General features: G+C 53.6%; 1 protein-coding gene and 1 pseudogene across 2 annotated transcripts; both read left to right on the top strand.

Annotated features, from left to right (window-relative positions):
* The first annotated feature begins 675 nt into the window (after positions 1-675).
* Positions 676-4063, top strand: LOC307067893 (uncharacterized protein SPEM2-like; annotated as a pseudogene). The gene is made up of 5 exons: positions 676-693; positions 768-929; positions 1092-1149; positions 1283-2547; positions 3699-4063. The product of its transcript is annotated as an uncharacterized protein SPEM2-like (transcript).
* A 437-nt stretch (positions 4064-4500) lies between these two features.
* LOC307067892 (uncharacterized protein) lies at positions 4501-6810 on the top strand (the record flags this gene model as incomplete). The annotated part of the gene is given in 4 exon segments (XM_079725523.1): positions 4501-4785; positions 4789-5346; positions 5350-6236; positions 6492-6810. Coding segments are annotated over 4 exon segments (2049 nt in total), but the record flags the coding sequence as incomplete, so codon positions are not given.
* Positions 6811-21345: the final 14535 nt, after the last annotated feature.

Genomic DNA, 21345 nt, shown 5'->3' with positions numbered 1-21345 from the left:
AGGATAAAAAAAGGTTCTTTCTAAAAGGATGCATTTGTAATGAGGATAAAAAAGCACACTGTAAAAACCTCAAGTTCCAGCTTTGGTGCTCAAACTTTGGACAAGCTACTAAACTGCTCTGTGCCTCAGTTTCTCCATCTGTAAAATGAAGCGAATAATAGTAACTGCTCCCTAGTCTGAGGATCATATGAGAAGATGAGAACAAAAGCATTATACAGTATACATCAGAGGTTACAAACTGGTGTGTTTTGTGTGGCCCATGTTGTTGGCCAGCAGAGTTTAAAATTTGAATTGGTTTGCTACTTTTAAAATGTGGATATTTCACAGAGAAATTTGGATTTCTGGCTTCTCTTGAAACTTTTAAACAACTACAGGCTAGTTCTAAGAAGCCCAACAGGCTACATAAGCTGCCCTAATGTCTCGAACAATGAAATGGAGGAAATCCTATATGCATGATCCAGTCACTATGAAGACTGTCTCTCATCTGTAGCAACCATGCTTGCAAATCAAGTTAAGCAAGGCCCCATGGAGACAGAAGGAGAGACTGAACTCTGGGGACTAGGCTCCATGTAGTGGGAGCCGAGGGCAGAGACGGCCATATAAAGGGCCAGCTGATTGGATGAAAGATTGGCCACCTCTGCATTGTGACTCCCTGCAACCTGCCTCATTATGACCATGCTCCCTCACCTGTTGGTGGGTGTCCCCAGGTCCTGGCATGAGTTCACTGTGGGTCAGGGCTGGTGGGCGGGGGGCATCCCACGGTCCAGGTGGCCCTAGGATGCCCCCCCACCATGGAAAACCGGCTCTGGTATGACGACTTGGGGTGCTGCCATCAATACCAAGAAAGTACCCAGAATGCGGAGGACTAACTACTCCTGCTGCTGGGCCTTGTCATTCTTGTCAGCATTGGGATCAGCATGGCAACTATGGTCAGCGATGGTTGGGGACCACCAGTAGGGGTGAAGAGGGCAGAGGGTGGGAACCAGCTGCAGACTGCACCTCCGTCTGCAGCAACGGTCTTGGCTGGGAATGGGGGTGAGGGTAGAGAGCCTGGCCTTCATTTTCACCCACCCCACCCCACCCCACCCCAGATATGGCATAGGCTCCAGAATGCCTTAGACAAGGCCATGTATTGGATTAATCAGAAAAGTAAGTATAGAAGACAGGTAGGGGGCACCCCACCCCCGCCATTCCCAGGGCCCTAGAAACCAAGGTCCCCAGGTTCCCAACCCTGAACTCTTCTGACAGTTGCCCTGCCCTCATGGACTCTCGCTTCCCACAGATGAAATCTCACAGGCTTGTGAAAGTTCCCCCAAACATCCTCCAGCCAAGCCCCAAGACATCCACGTCCACTGCACCCTGGACCCTGTGGAAGTGAGAATGGCCCGGCCCACTTGCTACTCCTCGTCCTCCTACCATCATCTCCTCAACTGTAGCTGCAGCTGCAGCCGCCGCCCCTGCACCCACCAGCGGAGGCCGAAGATCCGCAGACAATTCCCCTACAGCCGCTCAGGCTTCCGTAGGCCGCATCGCAGCCACGGGATGTCACAGCTGCGGCCGATGCCCTCCTTTGATTAGGAGGACCCGGACTTCTACCTGGAGGAGGAGGACGACCTTTCCTTCCCACAACCCAAGTACCCGTGGGGGTGCTGGGGAGGGCTCTACCAGCAGATGGGTCTGCCCTCCAACGTGGGCCTCTGGGCCCGCCAGGGTGGGATCCTGGCCAGCCTGCCACCACCCTGTCTCTACCTGTCGCCCGAGCTGCACCGCATGCCCAAGCATGTGGAGGCCAAGTCTGAGCTAAGGCTGCAGTCCTTCGGGGCCCCCTGCTCACCATCCCGCATCTAGGGCCACGTGGACACTGACCAGTGGACCTCGTCTCCACCACTTCCCTGATGGCTGCCCCCTAATCCTCATGGGTCCCTGGGGGGCACAGCACTTACCCCACAAGGGGCCATCTCCCGTATGTCTCCTGGGATCAGCGGCGGCGTGGTCTGGAGGGCTCTGAGCCTCCATCCGCCCTGGTGCCTCGGGGCTGCCGGCCCGAAGCCTGGCAGCGCAACTCCCCCCCGGCCCACGGACGGAGCCTCCCCAGCTGTGCTCACAGCCAGCCCAATCGCAGCCCGCGCCCCTCCACGGGACACTTGAACTACTCCCTGGATCCCAACGAGATGCGGCGCCGCCGGCCGAATGGGCAGAGATGCTGCCTGTAAGGCGCCCTCTGGCCACTTCCGTCTCCCTCACGGTGCTGGCCGAGGCCTCTACCAGCGGGCCCCGGCTCCCAGGTCAGCGCTGCTCCTCCGCCCCTCCCAGACCCTGCCCGACGTCCAGGCTACCGAGCACCCTCCACCCCCGCCCACCTTCATGCCACTCAGCCAGAACCCGGGGGGCAATGCCAACTACCAGGTGTATGACAGACTGGAGCTGAAGTGGCAAGTGCAGGAAGCCAAGCGCGGGCCAACTCGCTGCTACCTTCCACCTCGGCCTCGAGGCCCTTCCTTCACGGAAGCCAGACTGGGAAAATGAACTGGCCAGCAGCTAATGGGGGTGGGTGGGGAGCGGCAGGGCATGGAGAGAGGAATAAAGAGTGCCAGGGTCCAGGAAACATTGGCAGTCTGTGGCTTGGAAGTGCCACTCCTTCTGCCAGCTTGGGTCCCTGCCCTTGGCTTCCTGCAATAAGAAGCCAGTGTCCCCTTCTTGGCCTGAGGGTCCCCTTGGTTTAGTGGCCACAGTCCTGCCAGCAGGCCCCTCCTGGTCCGATACCATGCACTAAGTAGATCTGCAGCTGCAGACTCCAAACCACTGGTCTCTGGGCACCTCCTCTGTGTCTCAGCTGTCCCTGTCCCCAAAGAGCCTCATACAAGAAGCTGCTTCCAAACTGGGAGGTTCCACATCTGGGCAGGTCCAGCTCCACACCCAGTGAAGGGCATGAAGAAGGCTGAGGCTCTGGACTCCAGCCAGGCCTTCCGCAGGGCTCTGAGGCCAAGGTCTTCCTAGTCTCAGGAGGGGCCAAGAGATGGAATGTGTCATTTGAACAAGTGAGTCAGCGGGCGGTGAGCGAATGACTGACTGCTCGAGGGGAGGTGTGCCGGCCTCCGGGCCCTGTTTGACTGTCCAGGCTCAGCTTACCTGACCCTGGTAACCAGGGAATGCCACGCTGGGCCCTCCTTTTCGTCCCCCTCCTTCACTGTGACACCACCACCTGCCCCATTATGACCCAGTCTGGCTCCCAGTATATATATGGAGTCCAGGGGACCCAGGCAGTCCTGAGACACCAGGCCATGGCTGAGCAAACCCATTACCTACCCCAGCCGTGCTCTGGCACCACCCCCAGGAAATGGCAGGACCTACGAGACTCAATTCTTCTGATCCTGGTCAGCTTCATCTTGCTCAATGTGTGAATCAACGTGGTTACTCTGGTGAGGGCAGGATCTGGGCAGTGGGGTTGGGGGAGCCCTGGGGTCTTGAAGGGGCTGAAATGGGAGGGCTGCTGTGGTGTGGCCAGACAAGGGTTGGATTTCAGGGCTCACCCTGATCCCGGCCTCCCCCCTCCCTTGTTTCCCTCAGCTCTGGATGCATCTGAAGAGATTCTTGCGGGCAGGTTTCAACCGTATTTTCCCCAAAGGTAAGTGGGCGCCAGTGTGGGCTCAGGGGATGTGGGCCTGTCCGCTTTCTTCTATCCCTGCCTTGATTCTCAGCCCCTCAGGAACCCAGGCCCTATCCTATCTCGCCTATCCCTGCAGACAAGCAAGCCAGCTGTGTAGGCAGCCATCGCATGTGCATGCGCTGCTCCGTGGGTCCCAAGAACATACGCTCAAGAGCTTCTCCCCGCTTCCGCCATCACCCGAGCTTCCTGCTCAGGCACCCAAACCACCTTGACTCCTGGATACCAGAAACAGATGATGAGACGGCTTCTAAGTGCTGCTGGATGCCGCCTCAGTGTGGATGGGTTTGGGCTTCCACGGAGGCTCCACGGGGACTGTGGAAGGAGGGGGTAGTGGGAGCTGGGGACGCCCCTCCGGTCACAGCCTTAAAGTCCCAAGCCACCTTTAACTCCAGGTAAGAGACATCTTCCAAGATCCGCACGAGAAGCAAGGAGGACGTGGTTCCACTCCGCCTGCCCCAAGAGAGCAAGACTAAGACCCCAGGCTATGACCCAGCCCAGGCCCCAGCCAGGGCCCAGACCTGCCCCCCAGTTCAGCTCCCTGCACATTCTCCTGCCAAGGCCCAGACCTTCTCCTACAACCACCCCTCTGTGCACGCCCCACCTCAGGCCGGACTTGATCCACATTCCACCTCCCTGAGCACACTACCCCCCAGGCCCAGACCCCCTCACCAGCCCTCATCCCTGAGCACAGCCCTGCCCAAGTCCATGGCCCTGAGCACACCTCAGCCCATACCCCAGCCCAGGCCCAAGCCCAGGCCCCCTCACATGCCTCAGCCCAGTCCCTGGGCCACACTTCTCTCTGCACCCTGACCCATGCTCATCTGACCTATACCCATGCCAACACTCTGGTCCCTCCCCCAACTTCTGCCCCTGCTACTACTCCTGCCCTAGCCCCTACACCAGCCCCTGTCCCGATCTCTGCCACAACCTCCGTCCCAGCACTGGTCATGGCCCTGACGACCACTCCAGTCCCTTCCACCACCCATACCCCCATCCTAGATTCTATTCCCTCTACCTTGTCTGCCTTCAGCCAAGGCCTCTCCTCCGGCCATGTGGTCTACGATGCCCGCAGCGTAAAGCAGAACTTATTCCATGTGTGTCCCACTCAGAACTCTGGGTAGTCCAGAAATGACTTGGGTACCCTCTCCAGGCCCCAAGAGGGGCATGGTCTGGTGAGCTCTGGTACAGCTGAGCAAACACTGAAGCAATGTAGTGGGGACAGTGCCAAGCCCTCCACAGGATCCATACTGGGTTACGTGGAGTTGGGGAATATGGAATGGAAGATCTCAAATGATGCCAAAGACAAATTTGTACAATCCAAGACCTTCCCTTACTGTAGCTTCCACCCTTGCCAGTCTGAGAAGAGAAACATGGATCCCCAGACTCCAGTCTACCCCAAATTCCTAGTGTACTCCAAGGATGATGCACCTTCTCAACCTTGCTTCTATTCTCTGACCAGTGCCCAGAGCTCACCATGCACCATGCCTCCCCCATGCCCTCTTTCTCTGCCTCTTGTTTCTCCCAGATCCTTTGTCCTTCATCAACACAGCAACCACCAGAAGCCCTCCACCTTAATACAAACCCCCACCTTTCCCCCAACCTCCAAGTCTCCTCAGTCTGTCCTCTCTCCCCAGGGCCCCATCCCTCCCCAGTTTTCCACTACTTCCCAAACCCAAAACTAGCCCCAACCCCCTGAACTTCATGAGAGTCTAGGTCTCAACCAAGGCTCTGTCCTCCAAAGGACCCCAGGCCTTACCGGAGACACAGGCCTCCCCAAGAACCCAGGCCTTGTTCAAGATCCAGTCCTCCAGGATCTTCGAGGCCTTACCGAACATCCTTACCTCTGCAAGAATCCAAGCCTTTCCCAAGACTCTGACCTTCACAAGAATCCAGTCATTACGCAAGATTCTGGCTCCCAGAAGATCTTAGGTTCTACTCTACATGGACGTTTCTTTAAAAGGCCATACATCACCCAACCCTCTGACCTCCACAAGAACACATCATTTCTCCAAAGTTCTTACATTCAGAGGAGCTCAGCCTTTATGCATGATTCTGGAGTCTATAGGAATCTAGAACAAAACCAAGAGCCTGTACTCTATAAAAGTCGAGGGCTTTCTCAAAAAACTCGCTTCCATAATAACCCACACCCTTCTCAAGATTCTGGATGTGACAAGAGTACAGGTAATGCCCAAGATTCAGGAGTCTCTGGGAGTCCAGACTTTACCCAAGATTCTGGGCCACAGAAGAGTCCATACCTTGCCCAAGACTCTGCAATCAACAAGAGCTCAGTCCTTTGCCAGGAATCTGGGCTCCATAAGAGCCCAGCCCTTGTGCAAACCCCTCGCCTCCATAAGGGCTCAAGCCTTACACAAGACTCAGGAGACTACAAGAATCCAAGTCTGACCCAAGATTCTGGAATCTGCAGGAGCCAAGGCCTTACTCAAGATTCTGACCTCCATAAGAATCCAGGCCTTACCCAAGCCACTGAAGTCAAAAGGAGATGTGGCCTTACCCAAGATGCTGGAATTTACAGGAGCTCAGATCATACCCGTGACCCTAAGTTCCACAAGTACTCAGGAATTAATTGAGATACTGGCCCCCATAAGGGTCCAGCCCTTACTCAAGACTCTGGCTTATCCAAGAGACCAGGCCTCCATAACAACTCTGGCCTTATCCCAAACCCTGGCCTTCACAAGAACCCTCTAGGAACTGACTCTGTCCCAGTTTGGGGCCCACAACAGACCCAAAAGTCATTTATATCTGAGGCAGTTCCTCGAAAGGAGGATGCAGGGCAGCACATACCATGGACTTCTGTCCCACCCAGTCACAACTCCTGCTCTGCCAAGGCTCAGGGGGCCTACAATGACCTGCTAACCTCCTCGCAGCAAACAGGCAGCCAAGACTGGGTGTACCACCCCATTGATACAGTTCCTCCAGCCTGCCAGAACTATCGCCAGATGTCTATGCCTCCAGAAACCAGCTGGAAGCCCTACTGTCCTGGTTCAGGCATCCGGCTAGGGTGTGTGGTCTTTGACGCTCCCCGGAGACAGCGGGCAGGGACAAGTGCGAAGCTCTGTCTCCCAGGCGCCTTCACTGAGAGACATCCAACTGCCAGAGTCCAGCTCCAGCGTGTCCAGGGATAACCGAGGGATGGATAGCATCGGCGAAGGAAATAAATCTATTACACTTCTTAAAGTATCGGCATTGCATGTTTCTCTCTCTTCTTTGTTGTTTACAATCACAGGTTTATATATTGTAGTTGATTACTTTACCAGGTACGTGACCAAACAATCTTAGCACAATCAAACCTCAAAATGTTCTATAAAGATTTTTTTTAAAAAATGTCCCCTAGTTTCTAGATGTCCTATTAAAATATTTCAACCTTTTACAATGGTTCCACGAAAATATTTACAATGTACCCTGCATGCCCTTTCTCGTTATTTCCTTCAACTGAGACAGTGTTTTCTCCCTATCCTAGCAACCAATTCTGCTCTAAGCATTTGCTTTTCTATAATTAATCTTCGTTTATAATAGAACCATAAATTTCCTATATCATCAGGAACTTCGGCCCATGGCCATAACTCCATACTAGAGGGTGTTTTTCATGAAAACATCCCCTTAGTTCCAGGCTCTTATTTCTTTACCCATTTCCCCGGGGCTTTAGTGAGTACTTCCCATTCTGTGGTAGTTTCAGGAGGGGGAGTCCTAGAGAAATTTTTCTTTCACGTGCAGCAACATCCCCCCAAAATTGCCCCTATATTTAAATTTATTATCATAAAACATAACAACAGAGCTGTAGTCCACCTTCCTGGCACGGCGCTGCCTTGCAGTTTCGCCTTCCGTTGCTTCATGACTTTGTCATGGTGCAATGGCTCCAGGATGGTTTCCAACATCCAACAACTCACCGGAGACCATCAAGGAGTGGGGATATCAGTGTGTGATGAGAAACTTAGAAAAAGTGGGGACATGAGGAATAAAGAGACAAGAGAAGTGTTCTGTGGTTTTTTGAGGACATCCACCCCAGCCCCATCCCACAGGGCCTGATGAGGACCTGAACTATCCCTGCTTTCCCTCCATCGCTGTCTAGCTAAATCCATTATCCCCAAGGCCCTAGAGCTGCACTGTCAATTACAGTAGCCACTAGCCAAATGCCTATTAGAATGTAAATTAGTTAAAATTAAGGAAAATTAATTCTATTAAAAATTAAGTTAAAAAGTTAAAAATTCTCTTCCTCAGGGAACAGAATTTCCCTGACATCCAATTCTGTTCCCTGGCGGTCCAGTTGTTGGGACTTGGTGCTTTCACTGCTGTGGCTGGTTTTCAATCCCTGGTCAGGGAACTCAGACCCTGCAAGCTTCATGGATTGGCCAGAAAAAAAATTCTGTTCCTCACTGCCATGATCTTCTATGTGCTCAGTAGCCACATGGGGCTAGCGGCTACTGTATTGGACGGCACAGATTTAGAACATTTCCATCATCATGGAAAATGCTATTGGAGAGCAGTGCTTTAGAGTTTAGAGCAATTTTCCTTTCCCTGTCACCCACCCCCAGCATCTTAAAGCTCCCCCAGAGGGCAGAGAACTTAGTTCTTTTTAGGGTGGCTCAGAAGCCACCCTCTGGGGAGGAGGTACATGTAGGGATGGATGCCCAATGCCTGATTTCCCCAGACTGTGAGAAAGAGCCCAGGCTTCAGTTTTCCTCATCTGGTCTCTTGAGTCATGACCACATGTATGGAAACTTGCCCCCACATGCTGGGCTGTGTTTGGGGCTCTTGGTTACTGAGGGAGAAGACCTCTCTTTGTCAGTGAGTAGGAAACCTTGTGTTTTAGGCTCCCCAAATTGAGGCCTGGATTCTGAGGGTCCCCTCCTTCATAGGCCTCTAATTTTTTCGAGGTGTCTGCACTTAATTTTCTTGCCCATGGACTTAGGCCTAGTTCACTGTGGAGACAGAACCCTGGGAAAAAGGAATGTAAGAATTCCTGGTCCAGTATGCATTGGTCTAATCTGTGAGCGTGTCTCTGGTGTCCTATCTTTCTGTCCTATTATTCTGGCTCCTAGTTTCATCCTGGACTTAAGCTGTGTCCATGATAGCACTGTTTGCTGAAAGCCATTTCCTTCCCCTGATAATTTTTCATTGCCCTGCCCTAGCCCAGCTGGGGTTTCCTCTGGACTTGATTTTCAGTCCTGATAACTCTTCTGTATACACACATAAGCTGCGAGATTCCAAAGTGTTTTCCCTGCCACCACTTGTGTGTCTGAGGTGGGCAACACTAATATGTCCCTTCCCTGAGTCAGATGTCCATCCCTGGGTCACTACATGCACACTATCGGTGTGTTCTTGTCTAACGTTACCACCACCGATTCCAAGGAGATACGTCCCAGCTGGAGAGCCCATTTCCAACACCTCTCTGGCTCAGCTCCGACCTTGGGCAAGTCATGTGCAACCTTTCTAGGCTTGCAGTCTCATCTCTATCTGAAGTTATAATTGCACGCAAGAACCCTTCTAGATTCAAATGACCAGGGCGCCTCTACTCCCAAGTGAGATGTAGAGTCCCCTATTTCTCCGCATGCCCTAGTGTATGCCCCTCATTATTGTTTGCTATTCAGATCCATCCTATTAGGCCTCTGTTCTAACCCCAAGGAGTGTTTGTGCGGTTGACCTGACCTTGTAAAGACACAGAATAGTTTATCTCTATAGAAACTACAACTTCCATCAGGCACTACTTCAAGGGAACGGGAAAGGATGTGGGTGCGTGGCCCCAACGCCCTGGTAGCTTTGAAGACAAACTACAACTCACAGGATAGCCGCGAGATCTCCGCAGAGCGAAAGGAGTGACTGAACTCTGACTGGAGGCCGGGCTGGTCCGGAACCACCCCGACAGTCTCCCAAAAGAGGCGTGGTTATAATTTAGGGGCGTGGCCTTGCCGGCAGCAGGAAGAAGTTACCTGTTGAATCTTCCTATCCATTCTCTTCCCAGCCTTTGTAGCTAACCTTAAGAGGGAAGCCGCAAACCACTAGCCTCTTCAGAAAAAGAGGTAAGGGGACGTAGACAAGGGGCAGCGAAGGAGGCTATTGCATTCCTTAGGAGGGGCCAAACAGCTACTTTCTACATGCTGAGTCAGGTGAACCGTTGACACTTGCACAGACAAACCTGACTCAAGTCACAATTCAACCTATGGGTGTGGAGCTTACCGTTACTGCAGGATCCAATATGGAGACTCTACCTTCTCCAATCATGCAGGAGACCCCAACCCAGCCTCAAGAGGCACCTCAGGACGTTGTAGTTCAATCTCCATTCCAGCAGGAGGTGACAGTTCCAACTCCAAGTAAACATCAAAGTCAGTATTCAACATCATCCAGCGTCACAGTTCATCATGTGGACCTAGAGCAAACCACAACTCCAGAACCCACTGTGGAGGCTGGACATTCTACATCCCTACAGCAGACTACAGCTCCCCCTCCAAAACACCCTGAGGTGACACTTGCACAACCAAACCTGACACAATCACAGTTCCCCCTGTGGACCTTGGAGTTAACATATCTCAGCAACCAAGGCCATCTGAGACAGTTCTTTTACCTTCAACTCAGTATTCATTATCCACAGGTATTCCTGGTGTAAAATATACCCCAGAAAAGAAGCAGCCATAACAGAATGCCACCACAAACATCAGCATATGTGAGTCTGTACCTGCAAAAATGAGACGTTGTAGTGTGTTGGTCTCAGCCCAAAGCAGAAGCTCCACAGAGTGCCTAAGCCAGAACCTAACGCCTACAACGGCACCTTCACCGTTATGTAGGAATTGCCTTTCCTCATTTGTTCTCTTCATCCTTCCTGAACTGGCAGCCTTTCTTCAAGTCTTCCTGGGTCCTCCTTATCTCCCCGATCCACATTGACTTACTTTCTATTTCCACCTTTTGTTTGTCAATGATTCCTTATCTTCATTCTCCTTCTTACTATTTCTCCTCTCCTCCAGTCTTTTACTTTTAATTGCCCTTATTTTTTCCTTCTCCATTTTTTACCCCATTACTTAATTCCTTAACATCTACTCTTCTCCCATGAAAAGCGAATGGAAAGCCAGGAGTAGGAACTTGGGTGGTTTGGACCAGGAAAGGCTCTGCCTTGGGCGGCAGTGACGGGAGGGAGGCAGGGTGGTCGCGAGGTGGCGCTGTGGCTCCACGTAAAGGGAAGATTCGGGCACCCGTGGGTCACTGCGCGTCCAGGGCAGCCTCGGGGAGGCGGGGTACGGCGGTCTTGGTGGGCTTGGCACCATCTTCCTACAGCCACCAAATAATGACGGTGATAAAGATAATAAATATGCAGATAACCCGAAGCAGTCTCTTCTAGGACACACGGCATCAATAATCAGAAACTGTGCGCGAGGAACAATTGAGAGCGCGGAACTGTCCACCAGGGATCAGTGCGCGCGCATTCCGCATAATTTGCGGACCCCGGTGGAACCTGCCTCGCCCACCTGGAGCCGAGCTCGGCGCTAACCTGTAGCCTCTGGGCGGCTCCTGCGCCCCGTGGGCGACCTCCTGCTACCCGCAGGCCAAAGGAGCCACAGTTTCCACGCCTGCCGTGGGGCGCTCAGTCCGCAGCCTGTCTGCACCTTTCCTCTGACTGGACCTGAGATCTTTGGGGGACTACTTCGCTGGATTTCACATGCACATATGGACACACGAATCACATATGAGCTCAGGCTCAGACACGTGTACCATGCTTTTGCACACACAGTACATGCACACCCGCTCATATAAAGGAGGAATGTCTACACGTGACACATGCACACACTATACACATGCACTCGTGTACTCACTTTTGTGTGCAACAGTCCTCCTCAAGCACACGCGCACACATGCACCCAAGTGCGCGATGTCACTCACTGCCACAGACTCGTATTCCACAGACCCACAATATGCAACCACTCTTCGTTTGTACAAACATATTTGCACACTCACATCACACACATCCAGCAAAGACCTCCAAGCGCGGAGCGGTGCGTAAACACCCAGTGAATTGCACCTTAAAGAAAACACACTCGAGAACTTTTTGTGACTGCGACATCTCGGGCTTGTCTGCTAAACTCTTCCTCCCTTCTACTTTCCTCTAAGCAAACAGGCCTTCTCCTTCCCTTCCGCTCCAAATCCTCGGAGGCCTCAGTTTCCTTCTTTCGGATCTGCACTACTGAAGGGATGCTAATTTCCAAACAGCCCGGCAACCCTGTTCTCCCACCCTGGAGTCTCCTTCCGTGCGGGGAGAGAGGGCCATTCAGACTCCAGAATCAAGCAGCCTGATCAACTCCAATCCCACCGGCTGGAGGACTGTGTGGAAGGGTCCGGGGAGGGGTAAGGTCGCGCCCTGGGGCAGCCTTGGACTGGGACCTTTCTGGCAGTGCCCCTAACTGTGTTGTCTCTGCACAGAGTAACTTCAGCTTTTAGCTATGGTCATTCCAAGGCCATGTGGCCTTCCTCCATTAAAGCACATCCGCAGGTGTCCAGAGTTTTGCCCTCTGATGGGCGTCCCAGGCTTCCCCGCAGTCTTTTATTTAGTCTATTTCAATTAGGCGACTTTGCGTGCGCCTGGAGCTCTAAAACTTCAGCTAGGGCTGGGGAGAAGCGGCTAAGTGGAGGTCACATAACAAATGTGGCAGAGCCAGGGCTGGAGCTGGCACGACCCTAGCGCGCCCTGCCGCTGGCGGCCCCGAAAGACGCGGGCATCTGTATCCGACCACTGGAATGCGCATGCAGTCCGCGTATTATGGCTTTTCAGAACCGTTTACCCTCCTCTCTACTCTCTACTGCCTGCCTTCGGGGGGACTACTTGCACCCACGCTCCTTTGTCATCCAGGATACCTACAGGCCTGAGAGCTAAATGGATCTTCGAGCCATGGGGGGCAAGCACCAAGGCGAGTGCTGGAGATGAGCACCGAAGCTGGGTGAGTGGTTTGGATCCAAGGTTCACAGCATATATAGGCTCTGGAGAAAGTTCGGCTCAGCGAGTTTATTAGCAATGCAGCTGTGGGCAAGTTTCATTTTAATCACAGAGCGTCAGTTTTCTCACCTGTAAAATGGGGTGATCTTACCTACCTTGTTTGTCTGTTGTGGGAATTCAGTGAGTTTATGCCCATAAAACCTCCAACAAATGGGGTCTATTCTTATCTGGGGACCACCCCAGAGGAAACCCGAGAGTCTGCAGGCTCGATCCGGGAAAGGTTCGTTCGAACCCCTGGCCTCAAGCCCTCGTCCCAGGCAGACTAAGCGCTCCCAAGCCAGAGCCCCAGCGGTGTTATTTGCCTGACTTCTACCTCCTAGCTCTCTGTGGGTGACTTTGTCCCTCTCTAGGCCTCAGTTTCCCTGTCCGTGCTGTGGGAAGAGGCACGCTCCCAGGGTCTGGAAGTATCAGCCAGACTGGACGAGCAAGCTGGGGCTTCTCTGCAGCGCTGGGGGTCGGAATCAGGGTTCATGGTCCAGGGAAATGCCCCCTTCCCTTTGCCACTTTCCGAAGAGGACTGAGAGCAAGGAGGGAGGACAGACGATTTCCGGTGGAACCGTGGCCAGGGCAGCGGGTAGAGTCATTAGGAGGGCAGGGGCAGGGTTTTGCCGTGGGCGACCGGGATCCGTTGTTTGACCACCCCCGCCGGCATCTGGGTGCTGCTCAGGGGCCGCTGCGGAGCTGCGTCCCGCTCAGGTCCTCTCTTTCCCGGGGCCCCGGGCCACCACCCTCCACCCACCTATCTCTCTCCTCTCTGGGGCAGTGCCTTGGTCTCTGTCCAACCCTGTCCGGGACTCTAGGCCGTGGAGGGCCGCCTTCGGAGCCGGCCGCGTGCGGCAGGACTTCGCACCTTTGGCCTTCATCACCCCGTCTTTCCCGTTTCCCTTCTTCCCAGCTTTGGAGGAGGCATCTTTCCTCCGGTTTCACTCTGGTCTCTGGCTAGCGGCAAAAGGCAAGGGGCATTTCCCCGACAGGAGCCCCCCCTAAGGGGGACCGAAACGAGGGAATTTTCTAAACGACAGGTCCCAAGTCTGGCCTCCTGGGGGCGGACTCGCGGAGAAGATTCCCTCTTTCCCTGGGACGTCCCCCTAGTCTTAGCTGGGCGGTGTTTATCTTGGCTCCGCTCTTTTGGGGAGCGGGTGTGTTTCCATTTGCACTTCCCAGAAGTTACCGCGGCGACTGATGCTCTTCAGGAAATGGAATTGATCTCTTTGTGACGTAAGAGGGTTGGGATAGCCACGAGTGAGAGGGTTTCCAAGGTCGGGGTGGGGAGAAGGGCTTGCGCACAGGGCCTGAGTTGCTCCCAGCGCGGGGAGACCCCGAGGGCTGGGCAGCCTTGTCTGCTGTCTGGAGCAACGGAGAGGAAGTGGGTGGATGCTGAACCGCGCCCACCGCCAGGCAGAAGAAACTCTGAGAAGCCCCGAGGGAGTTTTCACTCCAGGAGAAATATCAAGCGCTTCCAATTACTCCTTCCACATATAATCTCATTCTGCTGTATATTTTCCTCATGTACATGTTCTTTACCCCTCACTTTCTTCCTCCCTAATTCTGCAGGTCTGGACAAGGCCTGGAAATCTGCATTTCTAACAAAATTCCTCCTTTCCCCATTTGATTAAGCTGATAAGCAGGGTTTACCTTATAAGTGATTACCGTTATAAGTTATCCTAAAGTCATATCACAGATATGCTATAAAGCCTGGGCAATGCTATATGTACAAGTTTGTCTCTCCACAGAGGATGGGACTATAATGTAAAAAGGATGAAGACAGTCTCAGTACATACTTTATAGTCACCCCTGTACAAACACGTTTTGCTTTCTGCAGGTGGTGCAAACCTTACATGAGGGAAGACTGAAAAGATTTTAAGAGATTTTTCAAAGTTTCAAACTGCCAGTGCTAGTTCATTATTCACCAGAGGAAATCCACAAAAAGGTACCATTCTGCTGGCCTGGGTGTTGTTCCCCATTTTCTATCACCCTCTTCGTCTCTTTTCCACCTTCTCTTTAGCTTTCTTCCTACTTAAACATTTCTTACTGGTCGAAAGCACAAGGATGCCCAGAAGAAAAACTACAAATACATTCTGCTTGATTAAAATAAAGTACACTCAGCATCCCAGGTGAAGTATCTTCTGCCTCTGCATAGCCAAATGGACTTGGTCGTAGCAAAAGATACCTGCCCCCTTTTGTTTTTCCTCCCATGGCCTGGTGGATGTGCAGGTTGCCTTCCTCCTATTTAGTTCCTGGAGATCACTGGCTCTGGGGCAGGAATTGGGCTGCTGAAGGCTTCTTTCTCTGGGCCAGTTTCTCTTTTGGATCATGCAGCTTCCGGCCCCTCCACAAACACATCATTTGCAGAGTGCTTCTAGATTTGCTTGACCCCCTAGAAATCCATCTGTTGTGTTACTCTCACTGATCCTGGTCCTCAGAGTGGCTGTGTCTCTCCTTTCTCTGTCACCTTTGGCAGTGATCTGATGCCCCATTGTGTGTTCCCCATCACTGGGGTGTGTACCTCACCAGACTCAACTTGGGAGTCTTAACACTGTTTACTGGAGAGTGAAATGGAGGCACAGGCAATTAAAGAGAGGGAGGTCTCCATCTTATGCCAGTGCTACCTGGGACTCTTTGATAGGAGAGTGGCCTCTGCTTCCTGGTCCCCCTTCTCTGAAGGATCCCCTCAGAGAAGGCAGGGGATGGTCCAGGAAGGGGAAGGGATGGGCTCTGGGGACACTTTGGGCCTCGGAGGTTAAACTTGGAGCTTTGGGAAAATTTCAGCAGGCCAAGATTCAACTGTGCACTTAAATTCTGTAGAGATGGAGCATGTCCAGCTTCCCCTTTCCCCTCTTCACAAACCTATAATCCTTTTTCCACCAACATACCTCTCATGAACACATACTGTGTGCCAGGAACTCTGGTGGGTGGTGTGGGGATCCTGATGGAACCAACAGATCTCTTCAAGAGCATCTTGGAGGAAATGCCATTAATTACAGTACCAGGGAGGAAGAGCTCAGCTCATGAAGTGGTCCAAATTAAATGGTATGAAACTGGGCAGGCTTTGTGCACAAGAGATAAAGCAGTGTTGAAGACAGTAGCCATGTATCCTCAGGCCTGAAACACAGTCTTTCAACTAGTTTATGAATCTGGAAGTGGCTCCCACTTTCCTGCTCTGTGAAGAGTACTAAGTTTAACTTCTGCCTGTCTCCATTCCATTCAACATGGGCATGTGAACTTTTCCGTCATTGATCCCATCCCTAAACCAAAGGGCCAAGAAAGGCCGGCAGAAAGGGGACCTGGATTTCTGGCAGACAGTTTCCCCAAAGGAGCCCTTAGCAGACTTGGCTGCATTCAGGGAGTTCCTTTGAGGGCAATGAAACAGAAGTTCACCATGTGCTTATTAGAGGTTACAGCCTGCTAAACAATGATGGGGCACGTTACCCAGAAACATCTAGCTATTTCCTTTGCCAGCCACAAGCATGTAAGTTGAAAGGTCTGAGGGAGGAGATCATTTCGTCTTCCTTCTCCCTCCTTCTTCTCTCTCCTCCCTTCATTCCCTCCTTCCCCATCTCTCTCTTTCTTGACAGGTGTCAGAGGCCGAAGTTGGGGGGAAAGGTTTGTTCAAGCCCCCCATTTTAACAAAATGAGGAAGAGAGAAACTCTACACCAGATAACTAATCAGAGACGTTGTTTTTGCTTTGGTAGTTACTCTAAGGAAAAAACTGTTTGGGGGACAGGGATGAAGGGGTGGGGATTGAATCCGAGCAAATTTTAAAATGCAGCCTGGCACAGCTGCAGTGCGAGCATTCGTTAGGTAAACGGTGGTTTACCTATCCCGCGGAATGGTCCAGAGAAGTGAGCACGTGAGGACAGCGCCTAATGCCGGCGGCCTCCAGGCTAGCGGCGGAGCGCGAGGTGTTTCAGTGGCTTGACTAGGGGCAGAGCGCGGGTCCCCCACTCCCTGGGGATCCACGGCACCTTGCTTGCTGGGGCCCAGGGTCCACCCCACCCTCCCAGCGTGGCGGCAGTGCCATCTGCGAGCTCCCAGCGCCGATCTCACGCACCCATTTTTCCAACCACCACCCCTCCTCAAAGTGAAGAGGTGGACGCCTGGCATGCGCGTCCTGCTTCTTCCGCCCGGGCTCTCCTGTCTCCTCCACTTTTGCGCCCGACGTCCCAGGACAGTGGAGCAGGACACGACCCTGGGAGGGCGCAGCCTGTGCGCCTCGAGCGTGCTCAGGGCTCGGCGAGGATGCTTAGCTGACTGCAATGGCCGGGATGCAGACCCCAGCTCAAATCCCTGAGAAGAATATCCTCCTCCCCTTCCTTCTGTCTCCCTTCTCCTGCCCGGCTCTGCCCAGCTCAGCCCCGCTCCTCTCCAGCTCGGACACGGGTACTAAGCGATCCTTCGCGCGCCACTTTGAGAGGAACTTTGGCCGGCTCCCTGCGCCAGCCATAGAGGGATGTTAACGAGGGGGCGTGACCCTGCGCTAAGAGCCGGCAGGCTCCTGCGCTGCGATTGGCTGAGGCGAGGCGGAAGGATGGCGTAATGCAAATGAAGGGGCGGGCCCTTGCCACGCGGGCCCCACCTCCTCCCCTTGGGGTTAGTGTGCTTGTGTTTAGCTCCGCGGAGAGTCAAACTGGATTCCATAGGGAAAGCCTGCAAATCACTTCTATTTTAGCAAAGAGAAAACAGAATCTCCGTTCAATAGGGTCCACCTCTCTCTCTCCCTCACCTCTCCTTTCCTCTCTGTCTTTCCCTACCCCGCCCCCCTTTCCCCACCCCACTCTCCCTCTCTGGTTTATCTGTCTGGGGCAACCAGCGTCCTCCTCATCTATACGCACTGAAAGGAAAGAAACATCTTTGGTTGGGAGAGAAGGAGGAAAAACAAAAACAAAAAAAGGGAGAGAGAGGAAAAACTTGCCTGGTAGTGGAAAATGACACTTGAAGTAGCAAAGCCGGCAGCGCGAGTTGAGTCTATTGTTTCTTAAATTGCCATCAGGGTTGTTTTTTTTTTCTTCCTGCTTCTTCAAGTGAACGGTACCTCTACAAGAGGAAACTCCAGCCCCTCCTGTCTTCCACTGGCCTGTGATCATTACAAAAAGAAAAAGAAAAAGAAAAGCACCCAAACCAAAAATTAACCAACCAAACAATCCCCAACAGCCAAGCATACATCTCTGTTTTTTAAATTTTGGTCTTTTTATTGGATTTTCCCTTCCTTTTTTTTTTTCCTTCGGGTTATCGCTCAGTTTTGACCGAAGGTTTACATTTTTAAAAATTTGCTTTCCAGCCCCCCCTTGATCTTCTAGCGCGAATTCAACGACTCAAAAAAAAAATCTCTGGCTGGCGTTTTTCTTTCCTTTTTTTTTTTTTCAAATTTTCAAGGGGGAGGAGATTTCCCACAAGAAAAGGTTGTTTTCATGTTTGGGATTCAGGAAAGCATCCAACGGAGTGGAAGCAGCATGAAGGAAGAGCTGCTGGGCAGCGACAGGAACGCAGTGCGGACGTGGATGAAGGGCGCCGGGTGCTGGACGCCAACATAGCGGCGCAGAGGTGAGTACCGCTCGGGGACCGCGGCCGGGGAGGCAAGCGGCGAGCAGCAGAGCCCGGAGGTGGTAGCGGAAGCCTCCGCCCCGGGGACGGGCCGCGCTCGTGCGTCTGCCGATCGGCTCTGCTCGTCTCCGGGGCTCCGCGCTCCCCGGCCGCTCTGTCTTGGTTGCCTGCGGCCGCAGAGCCAGGAGCTGCCTGCGAGGAGCCCGCGCTTTACCGGCACTTTTCCCTGCCTGGTCTGTGACTGTTTTCATTTTGTTTTAAGCCTGAAGAGGCATCTCACCACTATGATGTTGGATATCTGTGTTTTTGTGTGATTGCTGTTTCTTTTCAGGCCACCTGTCTTTTCTTTTCTTTTTTTTTTTTTTTTTTTTTTTTGCGGTACGCGGGCCTCTCACTGTTGTGCCCTCTCCCGTTGCGGAGCACAGTCTCCGGACGCGCAGGCTCAGCGGCCATGGCTCACGGACCCAGCCGCTCCGCGGCATGTGGGATCTTCCCGGACCGGGGCACGAACCCGCGTCCCCTGCAGCGGCAGGCTGACTCCCAACCACTGCGCCACCAGGGAAGCCCCTGTCTTTTCTTTCTTTCCTTCCTTTTCCTTTCCTTTCCTATTTTTTCTGTTCTTTTTCTTTCTTTTTTTTTCTTTCTTTCTTTCTTTTCCTTGCCTTTTCTTCTCTATTTCTTTCTTCCTCCTTCCTCTCTCTTCGTTCTTCTTTTCCTTCCTCCTTTCTTTCTTTCTTTCCTTTTCCCCCCTCTTTAAAATCTTTCCTTCTCCTTCCTTTCCTCCCTTACTTCCCCCTTCTTTTCTTCCTCCTTTTCCTTCCTTCCTTTCTTCCTCCTTTCTTTACTTCCTTTCTTTCCCCCTTTCTTCTCCTTCCCTCTTCCTTCTTTCCTTCCTCTTCTTTCTTCACTCTTTCTTTCTCTTTCCTCTTTTTCCTTCTCTTAACTCCTTTTTCTCCCCTTTTCTCTTTCCATGTCCCCCTAGAATCATCTCTTATTTCTCCTCTCTGGTTCTCCCTCCCTCTCCCTTTAGCTTTCAGTTTTTCTTGGTCCACCCGAAGAACAGCAACTCCTAACTTTAATTCTGATGTCTCCTAAAAGTCTTCCCCACCGTCTAGGACCATGGCCCCTTCTAGCCCCTCTGCCACTCTCAGCTCCTGGATGCTAGGCTGTATGGCCTAGAGGCACTGCTTTTGGAGATGGACCTGGGGGAACTTTCCTGGGCGCCCTCAGTACCCTTTCTGGGGACTCCTGGTCCCAAGTGAGATATATGGTCGCCCCCCCTCTTTTTTTAGGTCACCTGCTGGGCTTGGGGGAATGGGAGATCTAGTGGCTCCGTGCTCCCTCCGGCCCAGAGAGGGCGGAAGGGGAAGAATGAAGATGACTAATTACATCACCCTCATCTTCTCCGGGCTGGGGACAAGTGTCCACAACACTGTTCCCATCCCCGATGATAATAAAGATGGGGGTGGTTGGTAGTGAGAGTGAGTTGGGTAACTGGGCTAGAAACGAAAGGGTGTGTGTGTGTGTGTGTGCGCGCGCGCGCGTGTGTGTGTGTGCGCTCCCTTGTGTTGGCCAGGGCGGGCTGTCAGTGGCCGCCCTGCGCCCCCGGCGCCCCAGGCTCCAGCCCCCGGGAGGGCGCGCTCAACCGTCAGCCCTTATCCATAGGATTTCTGGAAAGGGTGTGAGGATTTCTGCGGAACAGCGAACCTTTGTCAGGACAGGTCTTTTTTTAAAATCCCCAATTCCCTTTCCCACAGCGACCACTCCTGACTGCTCTGAGTTCCACCCGCAGATGCTTTTTCTCCACATGCTTTATTTGGGCGGGGGGGCGGGACAGACGGCTCCCCGAGGCCGGGCACCCGCGGCTGGGCAGGGGCGGCAGGGGGCGCATGAGGTTTCCCGGAGGATGGCTGCTGCAGCGAGGAGCTGAGCTTGTTCCCCATCCATTCGCACCTGAGCACGGGAGATTCAAGGGGGTGTCGAGAACCAACTCCCATGCCCACCCTCCCCCTAAGTTGTAAACGACCGGCTTTGTTCCACGATCGCGCGTCCCCTCATCCACCGTTATTTTTCTTCCTCCCCACGCAGCGCGCGTCAGGTCGGAGTAAACGCGTACAGCGTTTTGTCTCTTGCTCAAAACCCAAACAAAACTTTCACACCTCTTCGTCGGGCTCGGGGGGCGCGCACGTCCTCGGCGGGGAGGAATGGCCAGGCGACAGCACGCATGTCCCGTCGCCGGCTGGGCCCGGGGCGCCTGAGGGGGTGTGTAGGGGGCCCACGGGGCGTTTTGGGGGCAGAGGAGGCGGGTATTTGAGGGTTCGCGCGTGTGTAAGGGGTGACAAGGGGTCGCGGGTGTTGTCCCGCTGAGCCGTCTAACTGCGTCTTTGGCCGCAGCGGGGTGGGTCTGGCCCGGGCTCACTTTCAGAAGCAGCCACCTTCCAATCTGCAGAAATCCAACTTCTTCCGCTTCGTCCTGGCCCTCTACGACAGACAGGGCCAGCCCGCGGACATCGAGGGGGCAGCCTTTGCGGGGTTCGTGGAGAAGGAAAAAGTAAGTGGGCGCAGCGCCGCTGCCCCTCGCCCCCGGCCGGGGAGCAGGCCCAGGCGCCTCGGGAGGCGCGCTCCCCCGCGAAGGCGAAGCATCCGTAACACGCCCCGCTCGCGGTCCCCCAAGCCGCTTCCCGTTCCGGGCGAACGCGGGCTCCTCGTTCCTGAGGTTCTGCTCCAGAAAAGTTCGTGCTGAGTCCCGAAAGATGGAGAGAGGCGAGGCCGGCTTCGCACTCCAGAGTCAAGGGCGCCGGGACGAATCCGCCCTCGACCGCGCGACCACGCGCAGCTCCTGCCTCTGCTGGCGCGGGCTCGAGCTCCCAGGCCCTAGGAACGGGATCGCCCGTGCGCGCCCCACGGAATTTTTTTGGAAAGTTGGGGCAGTAAGGGGCTCCGGGCGGCAGAGGGATCCCAGTTGGCCGCAATTTCTGCTGCTCCCGGGCCTGTCTGGCTCCCAGGCCAGGGGTCCCCGCTTGGGGAAAGTTGCCTCGAAGTCGGTCCACTAGCTCACGCCGACCTCCCTCCTGCGCCTCTAGTGTCTTTGCTTCCTGCTGCGACCCAGGACGCCAGCAGCTAAAAGACCAATAACGGGATTCA

Source organism: Hyperoodon ampullatus (assembly GCF_949752795.1).
Source record: "Hyperoodon ampullatus genome assembly, chromosome: 19".
Classification (NCBI taxonomy): Eukaryota; Metazoa; Chordata; class Mammalia; order Artiodactyla; family Ziphiidae; genus Hyperoodon; species Hyperoodon ampullatus.
This window is presented reverse-complemented; position numbering and strand designations above follow the sequence as displayed.